Source organism: Ranitomeya variabilis, chromosome 3, assembly GCF_051348905.1.
Source record: "Ranitomeya variabilis isolate aRanVar5 chromosome 3, aRanVar5.hap1, whole genome shotgun sequence".
NCBI lineage: Eukaryota > Metazoa > Chordata > Amphibia > Anura > Dendrobatidae > Ranitomeya > Ranitomeya variabilis.
In genome coordinates, this window is record NC_135234.1 from 377,495,223 (window position 1) to 377,522,609 (window position 27,387).

Below are 27,387 nucleotides of genomic sequence, written 5' to 3' on the forward strand. Positions count from 1 at the left end.
GTGCTATTTGCAGGGTATTGATTATACAATAATCTTCAGTATAGTTAGTATCTTCTAAAGGTTTCATTTGGTTACAGATGGCTCCTTGCACATTACGGAACTGTACCCTGTATCTACTGATATAGAAGGGTTAATGGTTTTTCCTCTCTGTTCTACATTTTGGTTAGTAGTAACCGGTCTTATAGTCTCATATTCAAGGTTTCACACTCGATCTAATACTTTGTTCTGAGGTTCTGCGGAAACTGTTATGGGTACATGATAAATAAGTGTTTACACATGTTTACAGGTTGGTTTACTGTATATTTTCTTTTCTTCCCCTTTAGTACCTTCCAGCTCTGGGTTACACAAAGCGCATACATTTGATGAATCCTATGGTTCCTGGGCTTACAGGCGGAAAGATGAGCTCATCTGAAGAGGTAATGGTGGGGGAAACAAACATTTGAGGATGTGGTTGAATTTGATTGTTGTCTAAATTAGCTGTCCTGACTATATAAAGAATCCCCTCTTCCTTGACATTGGTGGGACTCCAAATCACCAAATCTCCACCAAGTACAAAGCAGCACATGAAATGTAGCAGAAAGTGGTTGGAAGTTATTGGAAGTGACTCCTTAGACAAGTCTTCTTGAGCAGTGACTGATTTCTTAAGACGGGCAACAGGACAGATTACTGAGGGATGAGAAGTACAGGCAGTGTGATGTTCAACCGATAGGGCTGCAGAGTTGGGGTACGATCCTGAGATCTGCTCACAGGGGGTGTTATGCAATCCTGACACAGAAGAACAAAGAAACATCACTATATCACATGTTGACATAATTTATGGACCTTTGGCAAAATTACACACAGACTGCGAGGCTCCATGTTGGCTGTAAATATGCCAATATATGACACCTACAGCTTCTAAGGCTTGAACTAATTGCACAAATCTTAGCGCTTTGACAACACTGTTGATCTGTGAGACCATTACAGTCCCGTGAATCCATCCTTGCACATATTCTCTGGAATCTTACACTGACATGTACCACAATGTATTAGTCAGTTTCTTTATCTCCATGAAGGAATACATTTAACATGTAAAGCTACAAAGACAAAGGTCACTTCAACCAAGTTTTCAGTTGTAAGATGGCTGACTTAGGGTACTGTCACACAGTGCAATTTTGATCGCTACGACGGCACGATTCGTGACGTTGCAGCGTCGTATATTTATCGCTCCAGCGTCGTATACTGCGGTCACACGTTGCAATACACTGCGCTGGAGCGATAATTTCATGACGTATTTGCGATGTAGAAGCCGTTGGTTACTGTGCGCACATCGTATACAACCTGTGTCACACAATGCAATCATGCCACCACAGCGGGACACTAGACGACGAAAGAAAGTTTCAAACGATCTGCTACGACGTACGATTCTCAGCGGGGATCCAGATCGCAGGAGCGTGTCAGACACAACGATATCGTAACGATATCGCTAGAACGTCACGAATCGTGCCGTTGTAGCGATCAAAATTGCACTGTGTGACAGTACCCTAAGAACAACAAAGCTGATTATAACAAGACCTCAGTCTCTCACAGACTTTAGATATCTAAAGTCAATCCCAGCTATAATCTTACATTTTAATGAACCTGAAATGATCTGGTAGTCAATACTAAGTGATAAACTTTTCAGTGAGGAAGAGAACTAGAACTCTGTCTCCACCTATTGGAAGCAGTGATGCACCCGTGTCTGCAAATTGACCTTTTGATTTTGGCTTTTATCCCAAGTCATATAGCAATGCTCGTTAAGGAGTATTAACCCCTTCCCGACATTTGACGTACTATCCCGTCGAGGTGGGGTGGGCCCGTATGACCGCCGACGGGATAGTACGTCATAGCCGATCGGCCGCGCTCACGGGGGGAGCGCGGCCGATCGCGGCCGGGTGTCGGCTGCATATCGCAGCTGACATCCGGCACTATGTGCCAGGAGCGGTCACGGACCGCCCCCGGCACATTAACCCCCGGCACACCGCGATCAAACATGATCGCGATGTGCCGGCGATGCAGGGAAGCATCGCGCAGGGAGAGGGCTCCCTGCGGGCTTCCCTGAGCCCCCCGCAGCAACGCGATGTGATCGCGTTGCTGCGAGGGTCTTACCTCCCTCCCTGCCTGCTCCAGACCCGGATCCAAGATGGCCGCGGATCCGGGTCCTGCAGGGAGGGAGGTGGCTTCACAGACGCCTGCTCAGAGCAGGCACTGTGAAGCAGCCTGCACTTCTCGCAGATCGGTGATCTGTCAGAGTGCTATGCAAACTGACAGATCACCGATCTGTATTGTCCCCCCCTGGGGCAAAGTAAAAAAGTAAAAAAAAAAATTTCCAAATGTGTAAAAAAAAATAAAAAAAAATATTCCAAAATAATGAAAAAAAAAAAAAAATATTATTCCCATAAATACATTTCTTTATCTAAATAAAAAAAAAAAAACAATAAAAGTACACATATTTAGTATCGCCACGTCCGTAACGACCCAACCTATAAAACTGCCACACTAGTTAACCCCTTCAGTAAACACCGTAAGAAAAAAAAAAAAAAAACGAGGCAAAAAACAACGCTTTATTACCATACCGCCGAACAAAAAGTGGAATAACACGCGATCAAAAAGACTGATATAAATATCCATGGTACCGCTGAAAACGTCATCTTGTCCCGCAAAAAACAAGCCGCCATACAGCATCATCAGCAAAAAAATAAAAAAGTTATAGTCCTGAGAATAAAGCGATACCAAAATAATTATTTTTTCTATAAAATAGTTTTTATCGTATAAAAGCGCCAAAACATAAAAAAATGAGATATCGCTGTAATCGTACTGACCCGACGAATAAAACTGCTTTATCAATTTTACCAAACCCGGAACGGTATAAACGCCTCTCCCAAAAGAAATTCATGAATAGCAGGTTTTTGGTCATTCTGCCTCACAAAAATCGGAATAAAAAGCGATCAAAAACGGTCACGTGTCCGAAAATGTTACCAATAAAAACGTCAACTCGTCCCGCAAAAAACAAGACCTCACATGACTCTGTGGAGCAAATGTGGAAAAATTATAGGTCTCAAAATGTGGAGACGCAAAAACTTTTTTGCTATAAAAAGCGTCGCTGGTTTCACACTTCCGTTTTTGTCTGCAGCGTTTTTTGCACAAAAAAACGCATGCGTTTTTTCCCTATATTTAACATTGAAAACGCATGCGGTTTTTTTGTACGCGTTTGGTCGCGTTTTCAAACGCATGCGGTTTTTTTCTGCATGCGTTCATTTTCAGAAATACAACCTGCAGTATTTTCTTGCGTTTTTAAGCACATGCGTTTGTTTGCGTTAAAAACGCATGCATTTTTATCGAAAAAAACAGAAAACACACTGAAAAGCCACCCACCACCATCAAGGTGATAAAGGGATCCAAACCCTAACCCTAACTCTACCCCTAACCTCACCCCTAACCGTTTAATGAACATTTTCTGACAGTCATAGTGCCACGTATTTCAGTGCCACGTATTTCAGTGCCACGTATTTCAGTGCCACGTATTTCAGTGCCATGTATTTCAGTGCCACGTATCACGTATTTCAGTGGCACGTGTTTCAGTGCCACGTATTTCAGTGCCACGTATCACGTATTTCAGTGCCACATATTTTAGTACCACGTATTTCAGTTGCACGTATTTCAGTGCCACGTATTTCAGTGCCACGTATTTCAGTGCCACGTATCACGTATTTCAGTGCCACGTGTTTCAGTGCCACGTATTTCAGTGCCACGTATTTCAGTGCCACGTATTTCAGTGCCACGTATTTAAGTGCCACATATCACATATTTCAGTGCCACTTATTTAAGTGCCACGTATTTCAGTGCCACGTATTTCAGTGCCACGTATTTCAGTGCCACGTATTTCAGTGCCACGTATCACGTATTTCAGTGCCACTTATTTAAGTGCCACGTATTTCAGTGCCACGTATTTCAGTGGCACGTGTTTCAGTGCCACGTATTTCAGTGCCACGTATCACGTATTTCAGTGCCACATATTTTAGTACCACGTATTTCAGTTGCACGTATTTCAGTGCCACGTATTTCAGTGCCACGTATTTCAGTGCCACGTATCACGTATTTCAGTGCCACGTGTTTCAGTGCCACGTATTTCAGTGCCACGTATTTCAGTGCCACGTATTTCAGTGCCACGTATTTAAGTGCCACATATCACATATTTCAGTGCCACTTATTTAAGTGCCACGTATTTCAGTGCCACGTATTTCAGTGCCACGTGTTTCAGTGCCACGTATTTAAGTGCCACGTATCATGTATTTCAGTGCCACGTATTTCAGTGCCACGTATTTCAGTGCCACGTATTTCAGTGCCACGTATTTCAGTGCCACGTATTTCAGTCACGTTTAGGGTTAGGGTTAGGGGTAGGGTTAGGGCTAGGGTTGGAGGTAAAGTTAGGGTTGGGGCTAAAGTTAGGGTTGGGGCTAAAGTTAGGGTTAGGGTTTGGATTACATTTACGTTTGGATTAGGGTTGGGATTAGAATTATGGGTGTGTCAGGGCTAGGGGTGTGGTTAGGGTTACCGTTGGGATTAGGGTTAGGGGTGTGTTTGGGTTAGGGTTTCAGGTAGAATTGGGGGGTTTCCACTGTCCAGGCACATCAGGGGCTCTCCAAGCGCGACATGGCGTCCAATCTCAATTCCAGCCAATTCTGCGTTGAAAAAGTAAAACAGTGCTCCTTCCCTTCCGAGCTCTCCCGTGCGCCCAAAAAGGGGTTTACCCCAACATATGTGTTATCAGCGTACTCGGGACAAATTGAACAACAACTTCTGGGGTCCAAGTTCTCTTGTTATCCTTAGGAAAATAAAAATTTGGGGGGCTAAAAATCATTTTTGTGGGAAAAAAAAGATGTTTTATTTTCACGGCTCTGCATTATAAACTGTAGTGAAACACTTGGGGGTTCAAAGTTCTCACAACACATCTAGATAAGTTCCTTGGGAGGTCTAGTTTCCAATATGGGGTCACTTGTGGGGGGTTTGTACTGTTTGGGTACATCAGGGGCTCTGCAAATGCAACGTGACGCCTGCAGACCAATCCATTTAAGGCTGCATTCCAAATGGCGCTCCTTCCCTTCCGAGCTCTGTCATGCGCCCAAACAGTGGTTCCCCCCGACATATGGGGTATCAGCGTACTCAGGACAAATTGGACAACAACTTTTGGGGTCTAATTTATCCTGTTACCCTTGTGAAAATACAAAACTGGGGGCTAAAAAATCATTTTTGTGAAAAAAAAAAAAAGAATTTTTATTTTCACGGCTTTGCGCTATAAACTTTAGTGAAACACTTGGGGGTTCAAAGTTCTCAAAACACATCTAGATAAGTTCCTTGGGAGGTCTAGTTTCCAATATGGGGTCACTTGTGGGGGGTTTGTACTGTTTGGGTACATCAGGGGCTCTGCAAATGCAACGTGACGGCTGCTGACCAATCCATTTAAGTCTGCATTCCAAATGGCGCTCCTTCCCTTCCGAGCTCTGTCATGCGCCCAAACAGTGGTTCCCCCCCACATATGGGGTATCAGCGTACTCAGGACAAATTGGAAAACAAATTTTGGGGTCCAATTTATTCTGTTACCCTTGTAAAAATACAAAGCTGGGGGCTAAAAAATCATTTTTGAGAAAAAAAAAAAAAATTATTTTCACGGCTCTGCGTTATAATCTGTAGTGAAACACTTGGGGGTTCAAAGCTCTCAAAACACATCTAGATAAGTTCCTTAGGGGGTCTACTTTCCAAAATGGTGTCACTTGTAGGGAGTTTCAATGTTTAGGCACATCAGGGGCTCTCCAAACGCAACATGGCGTCCCATCTCAATTCCAGTCAATTTTGCATTGAAAAGTCAAATGGCGCTCCTTCCCTTCCAAGCTCTGCCATGCGCCCAAACAATGGTTTACACCCACATATGGGGTATCAGCGTACTCAGGACAAATTGCACAACATTTTTTGGGGTCCAATTTCTTCTCTTACCCTTGGGAAAATAAAAAATTGGGGGCAAAAAGATCATTTTTGTGAAAAAAATATGATTTTTTTATTTTTACGGCTCTGCATTATAAACTTCTGTGAAGCACTTGGTGGGTCAAAGTGCTCACCACACATCTAGATAAGTTCCTTAGGGGGTCTACTTTCCAAAATGGTGTCACTTGTAGGGAGTTTCAATGTTTAGGCACATCAGGGGCTCTCCAAACGCAACATGGCGTCCCATCTCAATTCCAGTCAATTTTGCATTGAAAAGTCAAACGGCGCTCCTTCCCTTCCAAGCTCTGCCATGCGCCCAAACAATGGTTTACACCCACATATGGGGTATCAGCGTACTCAGGACAAATTGCACAACATTTTTTGGGGTCCAATTTCTTCTCTTACCCTTGGGAAAATAAAAAATTGGGGGCGAAAAGATCATTTTTGTGAAAAAATATGATTTTTTATTTTTACGGCTCTGCATTATAAACTTCTGTGAAGCACTTGGTGGGTCAAAGTGCTCACCACACATCTAGATAAGTTCCTTAGGGGGTCTACTTTCCAAAATGGTGTCACTTGTAGGGAGTTTCAATGTTTAGGCACATCAGGGGCTCTCCAAACGCAACATGGCGTCCCATCTCAATTCCAGTCAATTTTGCATTGAAAAGTCAAATGGCGCTCCTTCCCTTCCAAGCTCTGCCATGCGCCCAAACAATGGTTTACACCCACATATGGGGTATCAGCGTACTCAGGACAAATTGCACAACATTTTTTGGGGTCCAATTTCTTCTCTTACCCTTGGGAAAATAAAAAATTGGGGGCGAAAAGATCATTTTTGTGAAAAAATATGATTTTTTATTTTTACGGCTCTGCATTATAAACTTCTCTGAAGCACTTGGTGGGTCAAAGTGCTCACCACACATCTAGATAAGTTCCTTAGGGGGTCTACTTTCCAAAATGGTGTCACTTGTAGGGAGTTTCAATGTTTAGGCACATCAGGGGCTCTCCAAACGCAACATGGCGTCCCATCTCAATTCCAGTCAATTTTGCATTGAAAAGTCAAATGGCGCTCCTTCCCTTCCAAGCTCTGCCATGCGCCTAAACAATGGTTTACACCCACATATGGGGTATCATCGTACTCAGGACAAATTGTACAACAACTTTGGGGGTCCATTTTCTCCTGTTACCCTTGGTAAAATAAAACAAATTGGAGCTGAAATAAATTTTGTGTGAAAAAAAGTTAAATGTTCATTTTTATTTAAACATTCCAAAAATTCCTGTGAAGCACCTGAAGGGTTAATAAACTTCTTGAATGTGGTTTTGAGCACCTTGAGGGGTGCAGTTTTTAGAATGGTGTCACACTTGAGTATTTTCTATCATATAGACCCCTCAAAATGACTTCAAATGAGATGTGGTCCCTAAAAAAAAATGGTGTTGTAAAAATGAGAAATTGCTGGTCAACTTTTAACCCTTATAACTCCGTCACAAAAAAAAATTTTGGTTCCAAAATTGTACTGATGTAAAGTAGACATGTGGGAAATGTTACTTATTAAGTATTTTGCGTGACATATGTCTGTGATTTAAGGGCACAAAAATTCAAAGTTGGAAAATTGCAAAATTTTCAAAATTTTCGCCAAATTTCCATTTTTTTCACAAATAAACGCAAGTTATATCGAATAAATTTTACCTTTAACATGAAGTACAATATGTCACGAGAAAACAATGTCAGAATCGCCAAGATCCGTCAAAGCGTTCCAGAGTTATAGCCTCATAAAGGGACAGTGGTCAGAATTGTAAAAATTGGCCCGGTCATTAACGTGCAAACCACCCTTGGGGGTGAAGGGGTTAAAGATAATAACTTTTAGGATCGCTGCTTACAATAGGTGGTGCTAGAGTTCTAGTTCTCTTCCTCGCTGAAGAGACAATTTGCATATTTAATGGAAAGGGAAGCTGGGAAGGGGTGAGGAACAGAGGGAGACACAGAAATATCATTCTCTGCTTTAACAAGTCTTTGATCTCACCCTAGAGCTGGATTCACATCTACATGCCTCATTGCAGCTGTATAATTACCTGCACACTGCTACTGTTTCTATCTAGGGGCTAACAGGAGGGAAAAGCTCTCTGCAGCGCTGTGAATGGGGGAGATCGGTGCGGCTAGTCAACAGCTCTGAGTCAATTGGAAATTAGAGACAGTCTGCAGCGGGGGAAACTTTTGACAATGCAGGAAACAAAACATATAATGGTCAGAAATGACTTTATTCATTATGTACATGCACAGGACAGATTCTTCTGAAAAGTTGCTTGAAATTAAGGCTTGGCAATTAATCAAACTAATTCGATTTATTTGCCATGTGCATGTTTCACAATTTACATTTGTCCAAAACGAAAAGTTGTATTCTTTTCCAATGGTGAGAGGATGCAGGAAAAAGTGAGGACCTTGAGAAATAAACGCGTGTACCAGGCTGCTGCACCTAACCAGAAGGAAGATAGCTGGTATTCTTGGTCCCAGTAATAAGTTGGTCAGTTGCGGTGTGTGTGGGACTGTGTTGTTCACACCAGACCATCTCCTAGACACTTGATCAACTCCTCAGCTGCCAGGTGGCAGCATCATCAGCTGTTTTAAGTATGAGGAGCGCAGCTTCTTGGCAACTTCTGTTCTTGAATGCTTGTGGGTTCCTCTTCTGTTTTGTGCCCCCTTCCTCAGAAAAAAAAAATGTCCTCATCTCCTTGTCTTTGTGTGTGTGACGGTTAACATTTACCTCCCTTCTTCTTCCAGCTTGTGTGTCTATCCCTGTATTGTTTCTGCCATACAGAAGAGGTAATGGTAAAGGTTGACCCCTCATACGGTCTCCCTTCTGTGCTGGATGACCCAATGGCCACTCCATGACCTCTTGGTTGTCCCCCGCTAATCAATCTATAAGTTAATAGAAATGTACTGTGGAATCATTTATAAGTTCTCACGTATGGGATGTCTTGTGGAAAATCTTCATAGCTAGTCCAGACAAAACTGCAAGTTGGTCAGATTTTGGTGTCTTTTTTTTTTGGTTGTTGTTTTTCACATTTATCTGTGAAAACAAGCCAAGCATCCAAAACAAACAAAAAAATCACTTGCCTCCCCTGGAGTTTCTGTGACAGTCATAATTCCCATAGTGAATGATTTGGGGTCCAAATTCTTTTTATTGTCCTCTGGCAAGAAAATGTATGAATAGGATTGCATATATTAAAACTATTACCTGTATTAACTCGTTTGGCTTTTTATTTTGGATATATGCTGCAGTTTTGCAAAACTACTGGCGCAGAAATGTGTGACAACTCTCAGCGATGTGTGTACACTGTTAAAAAGTTTGACCTGAGGAATTAATTGTTTTAGCTTATGTTTTAGGAATCAAAAATTGATCTCCTAGACTCCCCTTCAGATGTGAAGAAGAAGCTGAAGAAAGCATTTTGTGAGCCAGGAAATATAGAGAATAACGGTGTTTTAAGCTTCGTCAGGCATGTCCTGTTCCCTCTCAAGTCAGGTGAGACTGTATGATTTATAAGCAGGATGTCTTATTTGACCTGTCCTGTAGCTCTTACTTCTGATCTGCTTTCATTTTTCAGAGTTTGTTATTCTTCGCGATGAGAAATTTGGTGGGAATAAAACTTACACAGACTTTGATTCGCTGGAAAAAGACTTTGCTGAACAGGTAAGATTCTGATTGTAATGTACCCCAAATTACTAACATCTCTGGTGTGCACTGTGCTTACCTAACCTGTATGCTCAACATGCTGTTTTTATATGACATTTGCAGAATGTCCATCCCGGAGATCTGAAAGCCTCAGTAGAGAAAGCTCTCAATAAATTGTTAGATCCCATCAGAGAGAAATTCAACAACCCAGAATTGAAGAAATTAAGTAATGAGGCTTATCCAGATCCCACCAAGCAAAGTGAGTACAGATGGCTTTTAACTCAATCACATGGACTTATTTCACCTGTCGTCCTCCAAACGTTTCTTCTCATATGGCTTACGTTTTTAGCGCTACAGTGGCATGTAAAAGTTTGGCACCCCTTGCCAAAATTACCGCTAATGTGAACAGTAAGGCAAGTTGAAGGTGAAATTATCTCCAAAAGGCCTAAAGTTACAGATAACACATTTATATTTTAGGCAAAAAAATATACAGTCATTTTTTACATTTTAAAAATTCCAAAAAGGAAAATGGGCCGATGCAAAAGTTTGATTACCCTTGGAGATTTGTGTGCTCAGATAACTTTGAATAAGGTTTCAGACTTTAATTAGCCTGTGAGTTATCGCTTGTTCACGATCATCGTTGGGTAAGCCCAGGTGATGCAAATTTCCCAGCTTTATAAAAACCCAGCCTCCTCTAACCTTATGCCAAAAAACAGCAGCCATTAGTGATGAGCGAATATACTCGTTACTCGAGATTTCCCAAGCACGCTCGGGTGTCCTCCGAGAATTTTTTAGTGCTCGGAGATTGTTTTTCTTGCTGCAGCTGAATGATTTACATCTGTTAGCCAGCATAGATACATGTGGGGGTTGCCTGGTTGCTAGGGAATCCCCACATGTAATCAAGCTGGCTAAGAGATGTAAATCATTCAGCTGAGGTGAGGAAAACTAAATCTCCGAGCACTAAAAAATACTCGGAGGTCACCCGAGCGTGCTCGGGAAATATCGAGTAACGAGTATATTCGCTCATCACTAGCAGCCATAGGTTTTTCTAAGCAGCTGCCTAGCACTCTGAAAATGAAAATGGTGGACACCCACAAAGCAGGAGAAAACTACATGAAGATATCAAAGAGTTTGCAAGTTGCCCTTTCCTCAGTTCGAAATGTAATTAAGAAATGGCAGTTAACAGGAACAGTGGAGGTCAAGATAAGGTCTGGAAGACCAAACAAAATTTCAGTGAGAGCTGCTCGTAGGATTGCTAGCGAGGCAAATCAGAAACCCCAATTAATGGCAAAAGACCTTAAGAAAGATTTAAGAGACTCTAGAGTTGTGGTACATTGTTCTACTGTTCATCATAGGAAAACTTGTCCTGCATCATCACCATAAAGTTCAGAGTCAGAAGTATGTAAAACAACATCTAAACTAGCCTGATGCATGTTCGAAACAAGTCCTGTGGACCGATGATGTTAAAATGGAGCTCTTTGGCCACAATGATCAAAGGTATGTGTGGAGAACAAAGGGCACAGAATTTCAGGAAAAGAACATCTCTCCAACCATTAAGGATAGGGGTGGATCAATAATGCTTTGCGGTTTTGTTGCAGCCAATGGCACGGGGAACATTTCACGGGTAGAGAGAAGAATGGATTCAAGGAAATTTAAACAAATTCTTGATGCAAACATAACACCACCTGTTAAAAAGCTGACGTTGAAAAGAGGATGGCTTCTACAATAGATAATGAACCCAAACACATGTCAAAATCAACAATAGACTACCTCAAGATTTTACAATGGCCCTCGCAGTCCCGATCTGAATGAATATCATTGAAAATCTGTCGCTGCACATCAAATTAGCAGAGCATGCAAGATGACCCAGGAATCTCACCGAACTGGAAGTATTTTCCAAGGAAGAATGAATGCAAATCCATCAAACAAGAAATGAAAGAGTCTTGTCTGGCTACAAAAAGTGTTTACAAGGTGTGATATTTGCAATAGAGGGTGGTACTAGGAACTAACCATGCAGGGTGCCCAAACCTTTGCATCAGCCAATTTTCATTTTTGGAATTTTTAAAGTGTAAAAGATGAAAATATATTTATTTTGTTTGCCTAAAATACAAAGGAAATGTGTCATCTAACTTTAGGCCTTTTAGAGATCATTTCATCTTCAACTTGCTTAACTGTTCACAATAACAGTAATTTTGACCAGAGGTGCCCACACTTTTACATGCCACTGTTCTTGAGCAAATTAAGAGTCCAACATTATAGTATCTGTCTTAGGTGTACCACTATGGCTTTTGCAGACAACTTTGCTGCTTTTTAACAGTATTTTTTTATCCACAGAGGCAACACCTAAAGCTCAAACTAGAAGCACTGGGCTAGAGGATGTGATTCCCTCTCTCCTGGATTTGAGAGTTGGGAAGGTGCTGACTGTGAACAGGGTAAGCAGAATTACAGCTATTGTATGTTATAGTCCATCAACTCTAACATGTTTGTTATAGTGAATACTAATATTCTCCATAAACTACCACTTACAGAGAAACTTCTTAGTACTCCGAATTGTGTTGTTCCTATGTAATCACCTTCTAGAAATGTACGGATAAATTGACAGCTAAGTTTGTCTTATTTGGCTGGTTTGACCCTACACATTTTGATGCTGTCTAATCAGTACAACAACTGTTAGGGTATGTGCCCACGTTGCGGATTCGTGTGCGGATTTTTCCGTGCAGAATCTGAAAAATCCGCAGGTAAAACACCCTATGTTTTGCCTGCAGATTTACCGTGGTTTTTGTGCAGTTTTCACATGCGTTTTAACACCTCCGGATTCCTATTATGGAGCAGGTGTAAAACGCTGCGGAACCCGCACAAGAATTGAAATGCTGCGGAAAATAAACCACAGCGTTTCCGCGCTGTATTTTCCACAGCATGGGCACTACGGATTTGGTTTTCCATAGGTTTACATGGTACTATACAACGCATGGAAAACTGCTGCGAATCCACAGACAAATAATGCAGCGTAACGCAGTCCGTTAACGCCGCCATTAATTCGTATGTCAGACGCACAATGGGCGTGCGCTAGGGATGTGCCGTCATTGAGTGACGGACCCCGAGACGCGGGCTGCAGCGTTTCCGGGTCCGTCACTGCTAGCGCAGATCTAGCAGATGCTCTATCTGCGCTAGCGTGCTGCCATACCGGCACTTACGTTTACAGCAGCCCGTTACCGTATGTGTTGAACGGGCTGCTGTTAACGTAATGTGAACCCAGCCTTAGGGGTGTAGATGGAAACACACCTGTTTTTTTCTCTTCTTTGCATTTTAATTAACTTACAGGAGGAATAATAGAGAAATTAGACAAGGGTGAGTTTTAAAAAATCAGACATATCAGGACTCAGGAGAGATGATAGTTCCTCTTAAGGCTGTGTGCACACGTAGCAGATTTTTCGCATTTTTTTGCGGTTTTTCGCTATAAAAACGCTATAAAACCGCAAAAAAAACTGCTCACATTAAGCATCCTATTTAATAGAATGCAATCCGCATTTTTTGTGCACATGCTGCGTTGTTTTCCTGAGCGCAATCGCATTCCAGAAAAAAGCGCAGCATGTTCATTAAAATTGCGGAATCGCGGGGATTCCTCACACCTAGGAATGCATTGGTCTGCTTACTTCCCGCATGGGGCTATGCCCACCATGCGGGAAGTAAGCAGATCATGTGCGGTTGGTACCCAGGGTGGAGGAGAGGAGACTCTCCTCCACGGACTGGGCACCATATAATTGGTAAAAAAAAAAAAAAGAATTAAAATAAAAAACAGTAATATACTCACCTTCGATGGCCCCCGGAGTCCTCCCGCCTCTCAGCGGTGCACGCGGCCGCTTCCATTCCTATAGATGCTGTGTGTGAAGGACCTGTGATGACGTCGCAGTCACGTGACCGCGACGTCATCGAAGGTCCTTCACACACAGCATCTATAGGAACGGAAGCCGCTGAGGAGATTGGCTGTCTGCGGAAGGTGAGAATAACGATTTTTTTTAATTTTTTTAACATTCTTTTACTATTGATGCTGCATAGGCAGCATCAATAGTAAAAAAAAATGGTCACACTTGTCAAGCACTAATGTTTGACAAGTGTGACCAACCTGTCAATCAGTTTTCCAAGCGATGCTACAGATCGGTATCAGGAGCTGCAGAATTGCTGCGGAAATTTCTGCGGCAATTCTGCAGCGTGTGCACTTAGCCTCAATGTGACTGTGTTTGGCTTTGTTTCAATTATTGTGAAATCTTTCAAGCTTTTTCTAAAATTATACTTATATGGCCACTGTTGTTTCGATAAACTTTGCAGAAGTCAAAAGGACACGAGTCTAAAACACAGATTAATAAGTTTTAGTCTCTACTTTAACCCCATCAAAACAGAGCCTTTTTGCGTTTTGTTTTTTGCTCCCCTTCTTCCCAGAGCCATAACTTTTTTTTATATTTCTGTCAATATGGCCATGTGAGTGCTTGATTATGCAGGACAAGTTGTACTTTTGAACGACCCCATTGGTTTTATCATATTGTGTACTCAAAAAAACAGGGGAAAAAAAATTCCAAGTGCGATGAAATTGCAAAAAAAAAGTGCAATTCCACAACTGTTTTTGGAATTTTTTTACCATGTTTACCAAATGCTAAAACTGACCTGACATTCTGATTCTCCAGGTCATTGTGAGTTCATAGCCACCAAACATGTCTACGTTATTTTTTATTTAAGGGTTGAAAAAAAATCCCAAAGTTTGTTTAAAAAAAACAAAAAAAAACTGCGTCATAAGCCCTCACCCCTTGATCTTGGGTGGGTGAGGGCTTATTTTTTGCATGCCGAGCTGACGTTTTTAACGATATCATTTTGATGTGGATACGATGTTTTGATCGCCAGTTATTGCATTTTAATGCAATGTTGCGGCGACCAAAAAAACGTAATTCTGGCGTTTTTCTTTTTTCACTACGCCATTTACCAATTGGATTAATTATTTTTATTGATAGATTGGGCGATTCTGAACGCGACTATGCCAAATGTTTGTTTGATTTTTTTTATTGTTTTATTTTGAATGGGGCTAAAGGGGGGTGATTTGAACTTTTTTTTTTTTTATTATTATTATTTAATAATATTTTTAAAAACAATTTTTTTCACTTTTGGCATGCTTCAGTAGTCTCCATGGGAGACTAAAAGCTGCCACAACCCAATCGGCTCTGCTACATATTATGATGATCAGATCAGATCGCCTCTATATAGCAGATTTACTCACTTACTATGAGCGCTGACCTCTGGGTGGTGCTCACAGCAAGCCGTCACTGACAAACAGAAGTTTCCAAGAGACCTCTGGATGCCATGCCAACAAACGGCGCGATTGCCGGAATCGCATGTTAAATGCCGCTGTCAGCATTTGACTGCCGCCTTTAACGTGTTAACCCCTTCATGACCCAGCCTATTTTGACCTTAATGACCTGGCCGTTTTTTGAAATTCTGACCAGTGTCCCTTTATTAGGTAATAACTCAGGAACGCTTCAACGGATCATAGCGGTTCTGAGATTGATTTTTCGTGACATATTGGGCTTCACTCAAGTTTATTGTGCTAAAGCAAGGAAATGTGCAATACATGAAATGTGAACAGCATAATGGCTTGTGAAATTTATGAAAAAACACATGAGATTTTTAGCACAAGATTTGGCCAAAAGTTGTGAGCCCATTCACCAAACGTCAAGGTAATCTCAGATCGAATGGGTAACTACACTGACTGCCTGGTGTGAACACTTACCTATGGCTAATAAAATGGTAAAGCCTGCATTTATAGAGGAGGTTAGAACCAACTGTGTTTGGATGTAATTAAAATCACAGTATGGTGAAGGGCGGGGCGTTCAAGTCAGAAAAAGCAATACATAGTAAATATAGAGAAACTGACTGAACAGCCATCTAGTCTGAACTGGTGCATAACCAAAAAGTCTTACATAGCAAATAGAAAATGGCTGCACTCAAGTTTATTGTGCTAAACAAGGAAAAGTGCAATACATGAAATGTGAACAGCATAATGGCTTGTGAAATTTATGAAAAAACACATGAGATTTTTAGCACAAGATTTGGCCAAAAGTTGTGAGCCCATTCACCAAACGTCAAGGTAATCTCTTTTTTCTATATTTACTATGTATTGCTTTTTCTGACTTGAACGCCCCGCCCTTCACCATGCTGTGATTTTAATTACATCCAAACACAGTTGGTTCTAACCTCCTCTATAAATACAGGCTTTACCATTTTATTAGCCATAGGTAAGTGTTCACACTAGGCAGACAGGTTAGTTACCCATTCGATCTGAGATTACCTTGACGTTTGGTGAATGGGCTCACAACTTTTGGCCAAATCTTGTGCTAAAAATCTCATGTGTTTTTTCATAAATTTCACAAGCCATTATGCTGTTCACATTTCATGTATTGCACATTTCCTTGCTTTAGCACAATAAACTTGAGTGCAGCCATTTTCTATTTGCTATGTAAGACTTTTTGCTTATGCACCAGTTCAGACTAGATGGCTGTTCAGTCAGTTTTTCTATATTTACTATATTGGGCTTCACGTTAGTGGTAAATTTAGGTCGATAATTTTTGCGTTTATTTGTGAAAAAAAATGGAAATTTGGCTAAAATTATGAAAATTTCGCAATTTTCTAATTTTTAATTTTTATTCTGTTAAACGAGAGAGTTATGTGACACAAAATAGTTAATAAATAACATTTCCCACATGTCTACTTTACATCAGCACAATTTTGGAAACAAAATTTTTTTTTTGCTAGGAAGTTATGAGGGTTAAAATTTGACCAGCGATTTCTCATTTTTACAACGAAATTTACAAAACCATTTTTTTTTCGGGACCACCTCACATTTTAAGTCAGTTTGAGGGGTCTATATAGCTGAAAATACCCAAAAGTGACACCATTCTAAAAACTGCACCCCTCAAGGTGCTCAAAACCACATTCAAGAAGTTTATTAACCCTTCAGGTGCTTCACAGCAGCAGAAGCAAAATGGAAGGAAAAAATGAACATTTAACTTTTTAGTCACAAAAATGATGTTTTAGCAACAATTTTTTTATTTTCTTAAGGGTAAAAAGAGAAATTGGACCCCAAAAGTTATTGTACAATTTGTCCTGAGTACGCTGATACCCCATATGTGGGGGTGAACCACTGTTTGGGCGCACGGCAGGGCTCGGAAGGGAAGGAGCGCCATTTGACTTTTTCAATGAAAAATTGGCTCCAATCTTTAGCGGACACCATGTCGCGTTTGGAGAGCCCCTGTGTGCCTAAACATTGGAGCTCCCCCACAAGTGACCCCATTTTGGAAACTAGACCCCCCAAGGAGCTTACCTAGATGCATAGTGAACACTTTGAACCCCCAGGTGCTTCACAAATTAATCCTTAAAAATGAAAAAGTACTTTTTTTTCACAAAAAAAATTTTTTAGCCTCAATTTTTTCATTTTTACATGGGCAACAGGATGAAATGGATCCTAAAATGTGTTGGGCAATTTCTCCTGAGTACACTGATAGCTCACATGTGGGGGTAAACCACTGTTTGGGCACACGGCAGGGCTCGGAAGGGAAGGAGCGCCATTTGACTTTTTGAATGAAAAATTAGCTCCAATCGTTAGCGGACACCATGTCGCGTTTGGAGAGCCCCTGTGTGCCTAAACATTGGAGCTCCCCCACTTGTGACCCCATTTTGGAAACTAGACCTCCCATGGAACTAATCTAGATGTGCGGTGACCACTTTTATCCCCCAAGTGCTTCACAGAAGTTTATAACGCAGAGCCGTGAAAATAAAAAATAATTTTTCTTTCCTCAAAAATGATGTTTTAGCAAGCATTTTTTTATTTTCACAAGGGTAGCAGGAGAAATTGGACCCCAATAGTTGTTGCCCAGTTTGTCTTGAGTACACTGATGCCCCCATATGTGGGGGTAAACCTTTGTTTTGGCACACGACGGGGCTCGGAAGGGAAGTAGTGATTTTTGAAATGCAGACTTGATGGAATGGTCTGCAGGCGTCACGTTGCGTCTGCAGAGACCCTGATGTGCCTAAACAGTAGAAACCCTCCACAAGTGACCCCATTGTGGAAACTAGACCCCCCAAGGATCTTATCTAGATATGTGGTGAGCACTTTGAACCCCCAAGTGCTTCACAGAAGCTTACAACGCAGAGCCGTGAAAATAAAAAATAATTTTTCTTTCCTCAAAAATTATGTTTCAGCAAGCAATTTTTTATTTTCACAAGGGTAACAGGAGAAATTGGACTGCAATAATTGTTGCCCAGTTTGTCCTGAGCATGCTGGTACCCCATATGTGGGGGTAAACCACTATTTTGGGCGCACATCGGTGCTCGGAAGGGAGGGAGCACCATTTGACTTTTTGAATACAAGATTGACTGGAATCAATGGTGGCGCCATGTTGCGTTTGGAGACCCCTGATGTGCCTAAACAGTGGAAACCCCTCAATTCTAACGCCAACACTAACCCCAACACACCCCTAACCCCAACTCTAGCCATAACCCTAATCACAACCCTAACCCGAACCCACCCCCAACCCTAACCCCAACACACCTCTAACCATAACCCTAACCACAGCCTAATCTTAACCCTGTTTCCAACCCTAGCCCTAATTCCAACCCTAACCCTAAGGCTATGTGCCCACGTTGCAGATTAGTGTGAGATTTTTCCCCACCATTTTTGAAAAATCCGCAGGAAAAAGGCACTGCGTTTTACCTGCGGATTTACCGTGGTTTTCCAGTGTTTTTTGTGCGGATTTCACCTGCGGATTCCTATTGAGGAACAGGTGTAAAACGCTGCGGAATCCGCACAAAGAATTGACATGCTGCGGAAAATACAGCACAACGTTTCCGCGCGGTATTTTTCGCACCATGGGCACAGTGGATTTGGTTTGCCATAGGTTTACATGGTACTGTAAACCTGATGGAAAACTGCTACGAATCCGCAGCAGCCAATCCGCTGCGGATCCGCAGCCAAATCCGCACCGTGTGCACATACCCTAATTCTCACCCTAACCCTAGTTCTAACCCTAACCCTAGCCCTAGTGTAAATAAAAAAAAATATTTTCTTTATTTTATTATTGTCCCTACCTATGGAGGTGATAAAGGGGGGTTATTTATTATTTTTTTATTTTGATCGCTGTGATAGGTTCTATTACAGCGATCAAAATGTACCTGTAACGAATCTGCTGGCCGGCAGATTCGGCGGGCGCACTGCGCATGCGCCCGCCATTTTGGAAGATGGCGGCGCCCATGGAGCACACGGACGGACACGGGAGGGACACCGGAGGTCGGTAAGTATGAGGGGGGGGAAATCGGATTACGGGGGGAGCGGACAGGAGGCCGGAGGGGAGCGGAGGACAGCAATTACAGGACGGAGGACCGTGGGGACAAGATCGGTGGCGGTGGAGGGGGGCAGATCGCGATCTCCAGCCGTGGCTGATGCTATTGCAATATTTCACCAATTTTCAGTGGTGAAATATTACTATCGCTCTGATTGAAAGTGAAACGTCACTTTCAACAGCCAATCAGAGCGATCGTAGCCATGGGGGGGGCGAAGCCACCCCTCCTGGGCTGTAGCCCCACTCCCCCTGTCCCTGCAGGTCGGGTGAAATTACAGTTAACCCTTTCACCCGGCCTGCAGGAGCGCGATCCGACCATGACGCATATGCTGCGTCACAGGTCGGATTGGCACAGGTTTTCATGACGCATACGTTGCGTCAAAGGTCGGGAAGGGGTTAACCCCTTCATGACCTTGCCGTTTTTTGCAATTCTGACCAGTGTCCCTTTATGAGGTAATAACTCAGGAACGCTTCAACGGATCCTAGCGATTCTGAGATTGTTTTTTCGTGACATATTGGGCTTCATGTTAGTGGTAAATTTAGGTCGATAATTTCTGAGTTTATTTGTGAAAAAAATGGAAATTTGGCAAAAATTTTGAAAATTTCGCAATTTTCACATTTTGAATTTTTATTCTGTTAAACTAGAGAGTTATGTGACACAAAATAGTTAATAAATAACATTTCCCATATGTCTACTTTACATCAGCACAATTTTGGAAACAAATTTTTTTTTTGCTAGGAAGTTATAAGGGTTAAAATTTGACCAGTGATTTCTCATTTTTACAACAAAATTTACAAAACCATTTTTTTTAGGGACCACCTCACATTTGAAGTCAGTTTGAGGGTTCTATATGGCTGAAAATACCCCAAAGTGACACCATTCTAAAAACTGCACCCCTCAAGGTGCTCAAAACCACATTCAAGAAGTTTATTAACCCTTCAGGTGTTTCACAGCAGCAGAAGCAACATGGAAGTAAAAAATGAACATTTAACTTTTTAGTCACAAAAATGATATTTTAGCGAAATTTTTTTTATTTTCCCAAGGGTAAAAGGAGAAACTGGACCACGAACGTTGTTGTCCAATTTGTTCTGAGTACGCTGATACCTCATATGTGGGGGTAAACCACTGTTTGGGCGCACGGCAGGGCTCGGAAGGGAAGGAGCGCCATTTGACTTTTTCAATGAAAAATTATCTCCATCACTAGCAGACACCATGTCACGTTTGGAGAGCCCCTGTGTGCCTAAACATTGGAGCTCCCCCACAAGTGACCCCATTTTGGAAACTAGACCCCCCAAGGAACTTATCTAGAAGCATAGTGAGCACTTTAAACTCTCAGGTGCTTCACAAATTGATCCGTAAAAATGAAAAAGTACTTTTTTTTCACACAAAATTTCTTTTAGCCTCAATTTTTTCATTTTCACATGGGCAACAGGATAAAATGGATCCTAAAATTTGTTGGGCAATTTCTCCTGAGTACACCGATACCTCATATGTGGGGGTAAACCACTGTTTGGGTGCACGGCAAGGCTCGGAAGGGGAGGCGTGCCATTTGACTTTTTGAATGGAAAATTAGCTCCAATCATTAGCGGACACCATGTCGCGTTTGGAGAGCCCCTGTGTGCCTAAACATTGGAGCTCCCCTACAAGTGACCCCATTTTGGAAACTAGACCTCCGAAGGAACTAATCTAGATGTGTGGTGAGCACTTTGAACCCCCAAGTGCTTCACAGAAGTTTATAACGCAGAGCCATGAAAATAAAAAATAATTTTTCTTTCCTCAAAAATGATTTTTAGCCCAGAATTTTTTATTTTCCCAAGGGTAATAGGAGAAATTGGACCCCAAATGTTGTTGTCCAGTTTGTCCTGAGTACGATGATACCCCATATGTGGGGGTAAACCACTGTTTGGGCGCACCGCAGGGCTCGGAAGGGAAGGCACGCCATTTGGCTTTTTGAATGGAAAATTAGCTCCAATCATTAGCGGACACCATGTCGCGTTTGGAGAGCCCCTGTGTGCCTAAACATTGGAGCTCCCGCACAAGTGACCCCATTTTGGAAACTAGACCTCCGAAGGAACTAATCTAGATGTGTGGTGAGCACTTTGAACCCCCAAGTGCTTCACAGAAGTTTATAACGCAGAGCCATGAAAATAAAAAATAATTTTTCTTTTCTCAAAAATGATTTTTTAGCCCACATTTTTTTATTTTCCCAAGGGTAACAGGAGAAATTGGACCCCAAAAGTTGTTGTCCAGTTTCTCCTGAGTACGCTGATACCCCATATGTGGAGGTAAACCACTGTTTTGGCACATGTCGGGGTTTGGAAGGGAAGTAGTGACGTTTTAAAATGCAGACTTTGATGGAATGCTCTGCGGGCGTCAGGTTGCATTTGCAGAGCCCCTGATGTGCTTAAACAGTAGGAACTCCCCACAAGTGACTCCATTTTGGAAACTAGACCCCCAAGGGAACTTATCTAGATGTGTGGTGAGCACTTTGAACCCCCAAGTGCTTCACAGAAGTTTATAATGCAGAGCCGTGAAATTAATAAATGTGTTTCCTTTCCTCAAAAATATTTTTTTAGCCCAGAATTTTTTATTTTTGCAAGGGTAACAGGAGAAATTTGACCCCAAAAGTTGTTTTCCAGTTTCTCCTGAGTACGCTGATACCCCATATGTGGGGGTAAACCACTGTTTGGGCACATGCCGGGGCTCGGAAGGGAAGTAGTGACGTTTTGAAATGCAGACTTTGATGGAATGGTCTGCGGGCATCATGTTACGTTTGCAGAGCCCCTGATATGCCTAAACAGTAGAAAGCCCCCACAAGTGACCCCATTTTGGAAACTAGACCCCCCAAGGAACTTATCTAGATGTGTGGTGAGCACGTTCAACCCCCAAGTGCTTCACAGACGTTTACAATGCAGAGCCGTGAAAATAAAAAATCATTTTTCTTTCCTCAGAAAAGATGTTTTAGCAAGCAATTTTTTATTTTCACAAGGGTAACAGGAGAAATTGGACCCCAATATTTGTTGCCCAGTTTGTTGTGAGTACGCTGATACCCCATATGTGGGGGTAAACCACTGTTTGGGCGCACGTCGGGGCTTGGAAGGGAGGGAGCACCATTTGACTTTTTGAACGCAAGATTGGCTGGAATCAATGGTGGCGCCATGTTGCGTTTGGAGACCCCTGATGTGCCTAAACAGTGGAAACCCCTCAATTCTAACTTCAACACTAACCCCAACACACCCCTAATCCTAATCCCAACTGTAGCCATAACCCTAATCACAACCCTAACCACAACCCTAACCCCAACACACCTGTAACCCTAATTCTAATCCTAATCCCAACCCTAACCCTAATCCCAACCCTAACCACAACTGTAACCCCAACACACCCCTAACCCTATCCGTAACCCTAACCACAAGCCTAATCTTAACCCTATTTCTAACCCTAGCCCTAATTCCAACCCTAACTCTAATTCCAACCCTAACTCTAAGGCTATGTGCCCACGTTGCGGATTCGTGTGAGATTTTTCCGCACGATTTTTGAAAAATCTGCAGGTAAAAGGCACTGCGTTTTACCTGCGGATTTACAGCAGATTTCCAGTGGTTTTTTTGTGCGGATTTCACCTGTGGATTCCTATTGAGGAACAGGTGTAAAACGCTGCGGAATCTGCACAAAGAATTGACATGCTGCGGAAAATACAACGCAGCGTTTCTGCACGGAATTTTCCGCACCATGGGCACAGCGGATTTGGTTTTCCATAGGTGTACATGGTACTGTAAACCTGATGTAAAACTGCTACGAATTCGCAGCGGCCAATCCGCTGCGGATCCGCGGCCAATCCGCTGCGGATCCGCGGCCAATCCGCTGCGGATCCGCAGCCAAATCCGCACTGTGTGCACATGCCATAACCCTACCCCTAACCCTACCCCTAGTTCTAACCCTAACCCTAGTGAAAAAAGAAAAAAAAATATTTTCTTTATTTTATTATTGTCCCTACCTATGGGGGTGATAAAGGGGGGGGGTTATTTATTTATTTTTTTTATTTTGATCGCTGTGATAGAACCTACCACAGCGATCAAAATGTACTTTGTAATGAATCTGCCAGCCGGCAGATTCGGCGGGCGCACTGAGCATGCGCCCCCCATCTTGGAAGATGGCGGCGCCCAGGGAGAAGACGGACCGACTTCGGGAGGCTCGGTAAGTATGAGGGGGTGGTGGTGGGGTGGATCTGAGCACAGGGGGGGAGATCGGAGGACGGGGGGAGCGGACAGGAGCACGGGGGAGCGAACAGGGGGACGGAGGGGCGTACCGGACAGAACGGAGGACTGGGGAGGAGATCGGGGGCGGTGGGGGGGGCCAGAACATGATTTCCAGCCATGGCAGATGCTATTGCAGCATCGGCCATGGCTGGATTGCAATATTTCACCATTTTCATAGGTGAAATATTGCAAATTGCTCTGATTGGCTGTTGCACTTTCAACAGCCAATCAGAGCGATCGTAGCCACGTGGGGGCAAAGCCACCCCCCCTAGGCTGAAGTACAACTCCCCCTCTCCCTGCAGATCGGGTAAAATAGGAGTTAACCCTTTCACCCGATCTGCAGGGATGCGATTATTCCCTGACGCCACATAGGCGTCATGGGTCGGGAAGGGGTTAATAGCCGCGGGTGTATCACAATTCCACCCGCGGCTATTGCGGGCATATGTCAGCTGTTCAAAAGAGCTAACATGTCCCGGGAAAGATATGGGCTCACCGCCGGAGCCCACATCAAAGGGAGGGAGTCCAACATCTGCGTAAATGTATGCCTGAGGTCGGAAAGGGGTTAATATATCTTCAACTTTCGTGACATTACATAACCTGATTCAGTGTTGAAGAAGTGTTGAGTTTTTGGGTCTTCGGCTACGTTCACACTTTCAGTATTTGACATCCGTATTTGTTCCCCTCCTGATTTTGGCTTACAATCATAGGAAAAGTATGATAGAAACATGTCACCACTTCTGTATTTATTACCTACTCCAGCTTGAATACATGTGGGGATTTCCTGTTTGTTAGGCAACCCCCACATGTATTCAAGCTGTCTAGCAGCCACAAATCATGCAGCTGCGTCGACACAAACTAAATCTCCGAGCACGCTGAAATACTCAGAAACCACTCAATTGTGCTCGGAGAAACTCAAGTAATGAGCATACTCGCTCATCACTAGTTATAAGACACTTCATCTTTTTCCTCTGAACTCCTCATTCACAGCTAAAATCTGTATTAGACAATAGAAGACAGATTGACAGCTCTTTGACGTGTTAAATTACAGCTGCCTATTGAAGTCTATGGAAAGAAGATGGAGGAGCATACTGCTATTCTCTAGGAAGTGCTAGCTGCTACTTTCTAGGAAGTGTTTATTGCATCTCAGTGCAGGATTCACAGCAACACTACTCAGTACTACTGTACATTGTCCCCCACGTGCTGTTGGTTCAAATCAACTGGTACAAAGAGATTTAAGAGCAGTATTCCTTCATGTCTCTGTGTGAATCATTGACAGCAAGGCTCCACCTATTACTGAATAGACCACTAAAAACTAAAGAGAGCATGCAGAGGGGAAATCTGGTGAAAAAATACATATAAAAGACATATAATGGCCAGAAATAGGGTTATTCCACATGTACACACGACCGCTTATTCTGAACAGCTATGTGAAATGACATTTACACTTTAGCATCCTAAACTTCACTGTCTGTTATCAATTATTTAAGACAATAAGGTCTATTTTATTTATTAGATCTGCCGTTTTTTCTGCAGCATCCAGATGCAGACACCTTGTATGTGGAAACTGTGGATGTGGGTGAAGAGAGTCCACGTACTGTGGTTAGTGGACTGGTGAAATATGTGTCCTCAGAACAGCTAGTAGGACGCTCCATTGTCGTGCTGTGTAACTTAAAGCCTCAGAAGATGCGGGGAGTGGAGTCACAAGGCATGCTGCTCTGTGCATCTATGTGAGTCCATGAACTGTTTGTGATTTTGTATTGAAAAAAAAAATAAAAACAACAACAATCCTCATTTCAACAAAAAGTGTCTTTGCACCCCAAAAATGAAATTCATACTGCACAATCTGAAATCTGTAAATTGTTCTATTCTATAACCCTGGAAATTGCCCATTTTTTTTAGGCCTCAGAAGAATTTATAATTGGTGGAGAACACTAAACGGTAAAAAGAGCAGTGGGGCTCAGTTCCATACACTACTTATATCAGGCCGCTGCCGGAGTTTGTAAGAGTTAATTGGTGAGGGGTGACGGGTGTCAGCCACCTACCAACCTGATATTATGACCAATCATAGATAGGTCAAAGTATGATAGCAGAGGTCAACCCCTATGCACTGGCATCTTTACGCCTTCTTGAAGAACGTTTGTGCTGTGTCTCTGACTGCACAGCAGCACACAATGCTAGATGAACAATCCCTGTGTAAGAGAGCACCTGGATGTGATACAACATGGTTCAGTTTTACAAATTAAATTGTGGCAGAAAAACAAAATAAAAAAAAAAAAATATATATATATATATATATTGTAATGTATTTTGGTTTTAGATCTAAATTATGCAGAATAGGTATAGGTCTAATGCGTTGGTGCCAAACAGGATTTTAGTTTAGATCATGCAGTATTTATAAAATCCCTATGGCAGCATTGATTGTCTTTAAAGAGGACCTTTCACCAAATTTTTCATGTTGAATGATGTAATAGTATCCATAGAGCGAAATAAAACTTTTCTTATTTTTTTTTTTTATATTTCACCTCTCTGTTGCGAGATGTCAGCAATCAAAGTATTTGGCACCAAATGAGTTAAAACAAATTTGAACTTGGTTATCAGATGATTTTTTTTTACTGTGGGTGTGCACTTCTTCCTCCTGCATAAGGCTAGGTTCACATTGCGTTAGGGCAATCCGTTTAGCGCTAGCGGATTGCGCTAACGCAATGTTTTTGTAGTGGCCGCATTTAGGGGTCGCGCTAACGTCCCCGCTCTCGCAGATCCCTGATCTGCGAGAGCGGGGAACGGACCTCAGGCGCGCCGCGGACGCTGCAAGCAGCGTCCGAGGCGCGCTACAAAAAGAATGGCACATCGCTAGCGCGAGCCAAAAAAGGCACGCGCTAGCGATGCGCTGCAGGCGAAATGTACATTGCTGTCAATGGGTGCGCTAACGGACCCGTTGCACGGCGTTAATTGCGACATTTTCGCCGTGCAACGCTGTCCGTTAGCTATCACCCACTAACGCAATGTGAACCTAGCCTAACACTGGAGAAAGAACACCCCCCCCCAACATAGTGTGAAGCAGAGTTCTCAGGGTGTAAAATGTAATCACACTTATGTCTGCTGTGCTCAAGCAACTTGTACTCGCTCTGCAGTGAGATCAGGACTGTCATTATGTCTCACACAGGAGTAACCTGCCTGTTCAGGGCTACTGCTGTGTAAGATGTAATGACATTCTGCTCTGATCTCACTGCAGGGCGATTACAAGTTGAGCACAACAGACATAAGTGTGACTATTGACACATTCTGGACAGGCAGTATAGTGGGAAGGCATAACTGACAGTGCTATGAAGGGAGGAGAGCTGATATAAGAGTTTGTAATGTGACACAGCTAAACTCAGCTGCACATCCCCTTCCTTGACATTTCACTGATGCAAGAGGTTAGACCAGGAGATCAAAGCAGTATCATTACATCTCACACAAGAGAAACCTTCTGTAAGCTATAGTGGGGACATGTTACTGCCTACTTATGTTTAACTAGATGGTGGCCCGATTCTAATGCATCGGGTATTCTAGAGTATGTATGTATGTATGTACGTTGCGCTTAGCACAGCCACGTAGTATATAGTACAGCCACATAGTATATAACACAGCCACGTAGTATATACCAGCCACGTTATAGCACAGCCCACGCAGTATATAGTAGCCACGTAGTATATAGCAGCCACGTAGTATATAGCAGCCACGTAGTATATAACACAGCCCACGTAATATATAGCACAGCCCATGTAATATATAGCACAGCCCACGCAATATATAACACTGCCCACGTAGTATATAGCAGCCACGCAGTATATAACACAGCCCACGTAGTATATAGCAGTGTGGGCACCATATCCCTGTTAAAAAAAAATAAATTAAATAAAAAATTAGTTATATAATCACCCTCCGGCGTCGACTGAAGCTGTCCCGAGACCGCTAAGTCATATGGGTAATTTCGCAATGCATCACTGGGAACGGAAGCTGGCAGCAGCATCGCGGTGGACGGCGGAAGGTGAGAATATCACAATTTTTTTATTTTTTTAAATTATTTTTAACATTATATCTTTTTA

The 27,387-nt window shown here is 42.6% G+C and overlaps 1 protein-coding gene across 1 annotated transcript in view; it reads left to right on the top strand.

Annotated features, from left to right (window-relative positions):
* Positions 1 to 27,387, top strand: part of YARS1 (tyrosyl-tRNA synthetase 1) — an 89,294-nt gene that overhangs the window by 59,686 nt on the left and 2,221 nt on the right. Inside the window, exons 7-12 of the mRNA XM_077295990.1 lie at positions 324 to 416; positions 9,380 to 9,515; positions 9,598 to 9,683; positions 9,789 to 9,924; positions 12,000 to 12,097; positions 24,833 to 25,026. Of these exons, the coding sequence (XP_077152105.1) occupies positions 324 to 416; positions 9,380 to 9,515; positions 9,598 to 9,683; positions 9,789 to 9,924; positions 12,000 to 12,097; positions 24,833 to 25,026 (743 nt within the window). The remainder of the gene's footprint in view (positions 1 to 323; positions 417 to 9,379; positions 9,516 to 9,597; positions 9,684 to 9,788; positions 9,925 to 11,999; positions 12,098 to 24,832; positions 25,027 to 27,387) is intronic.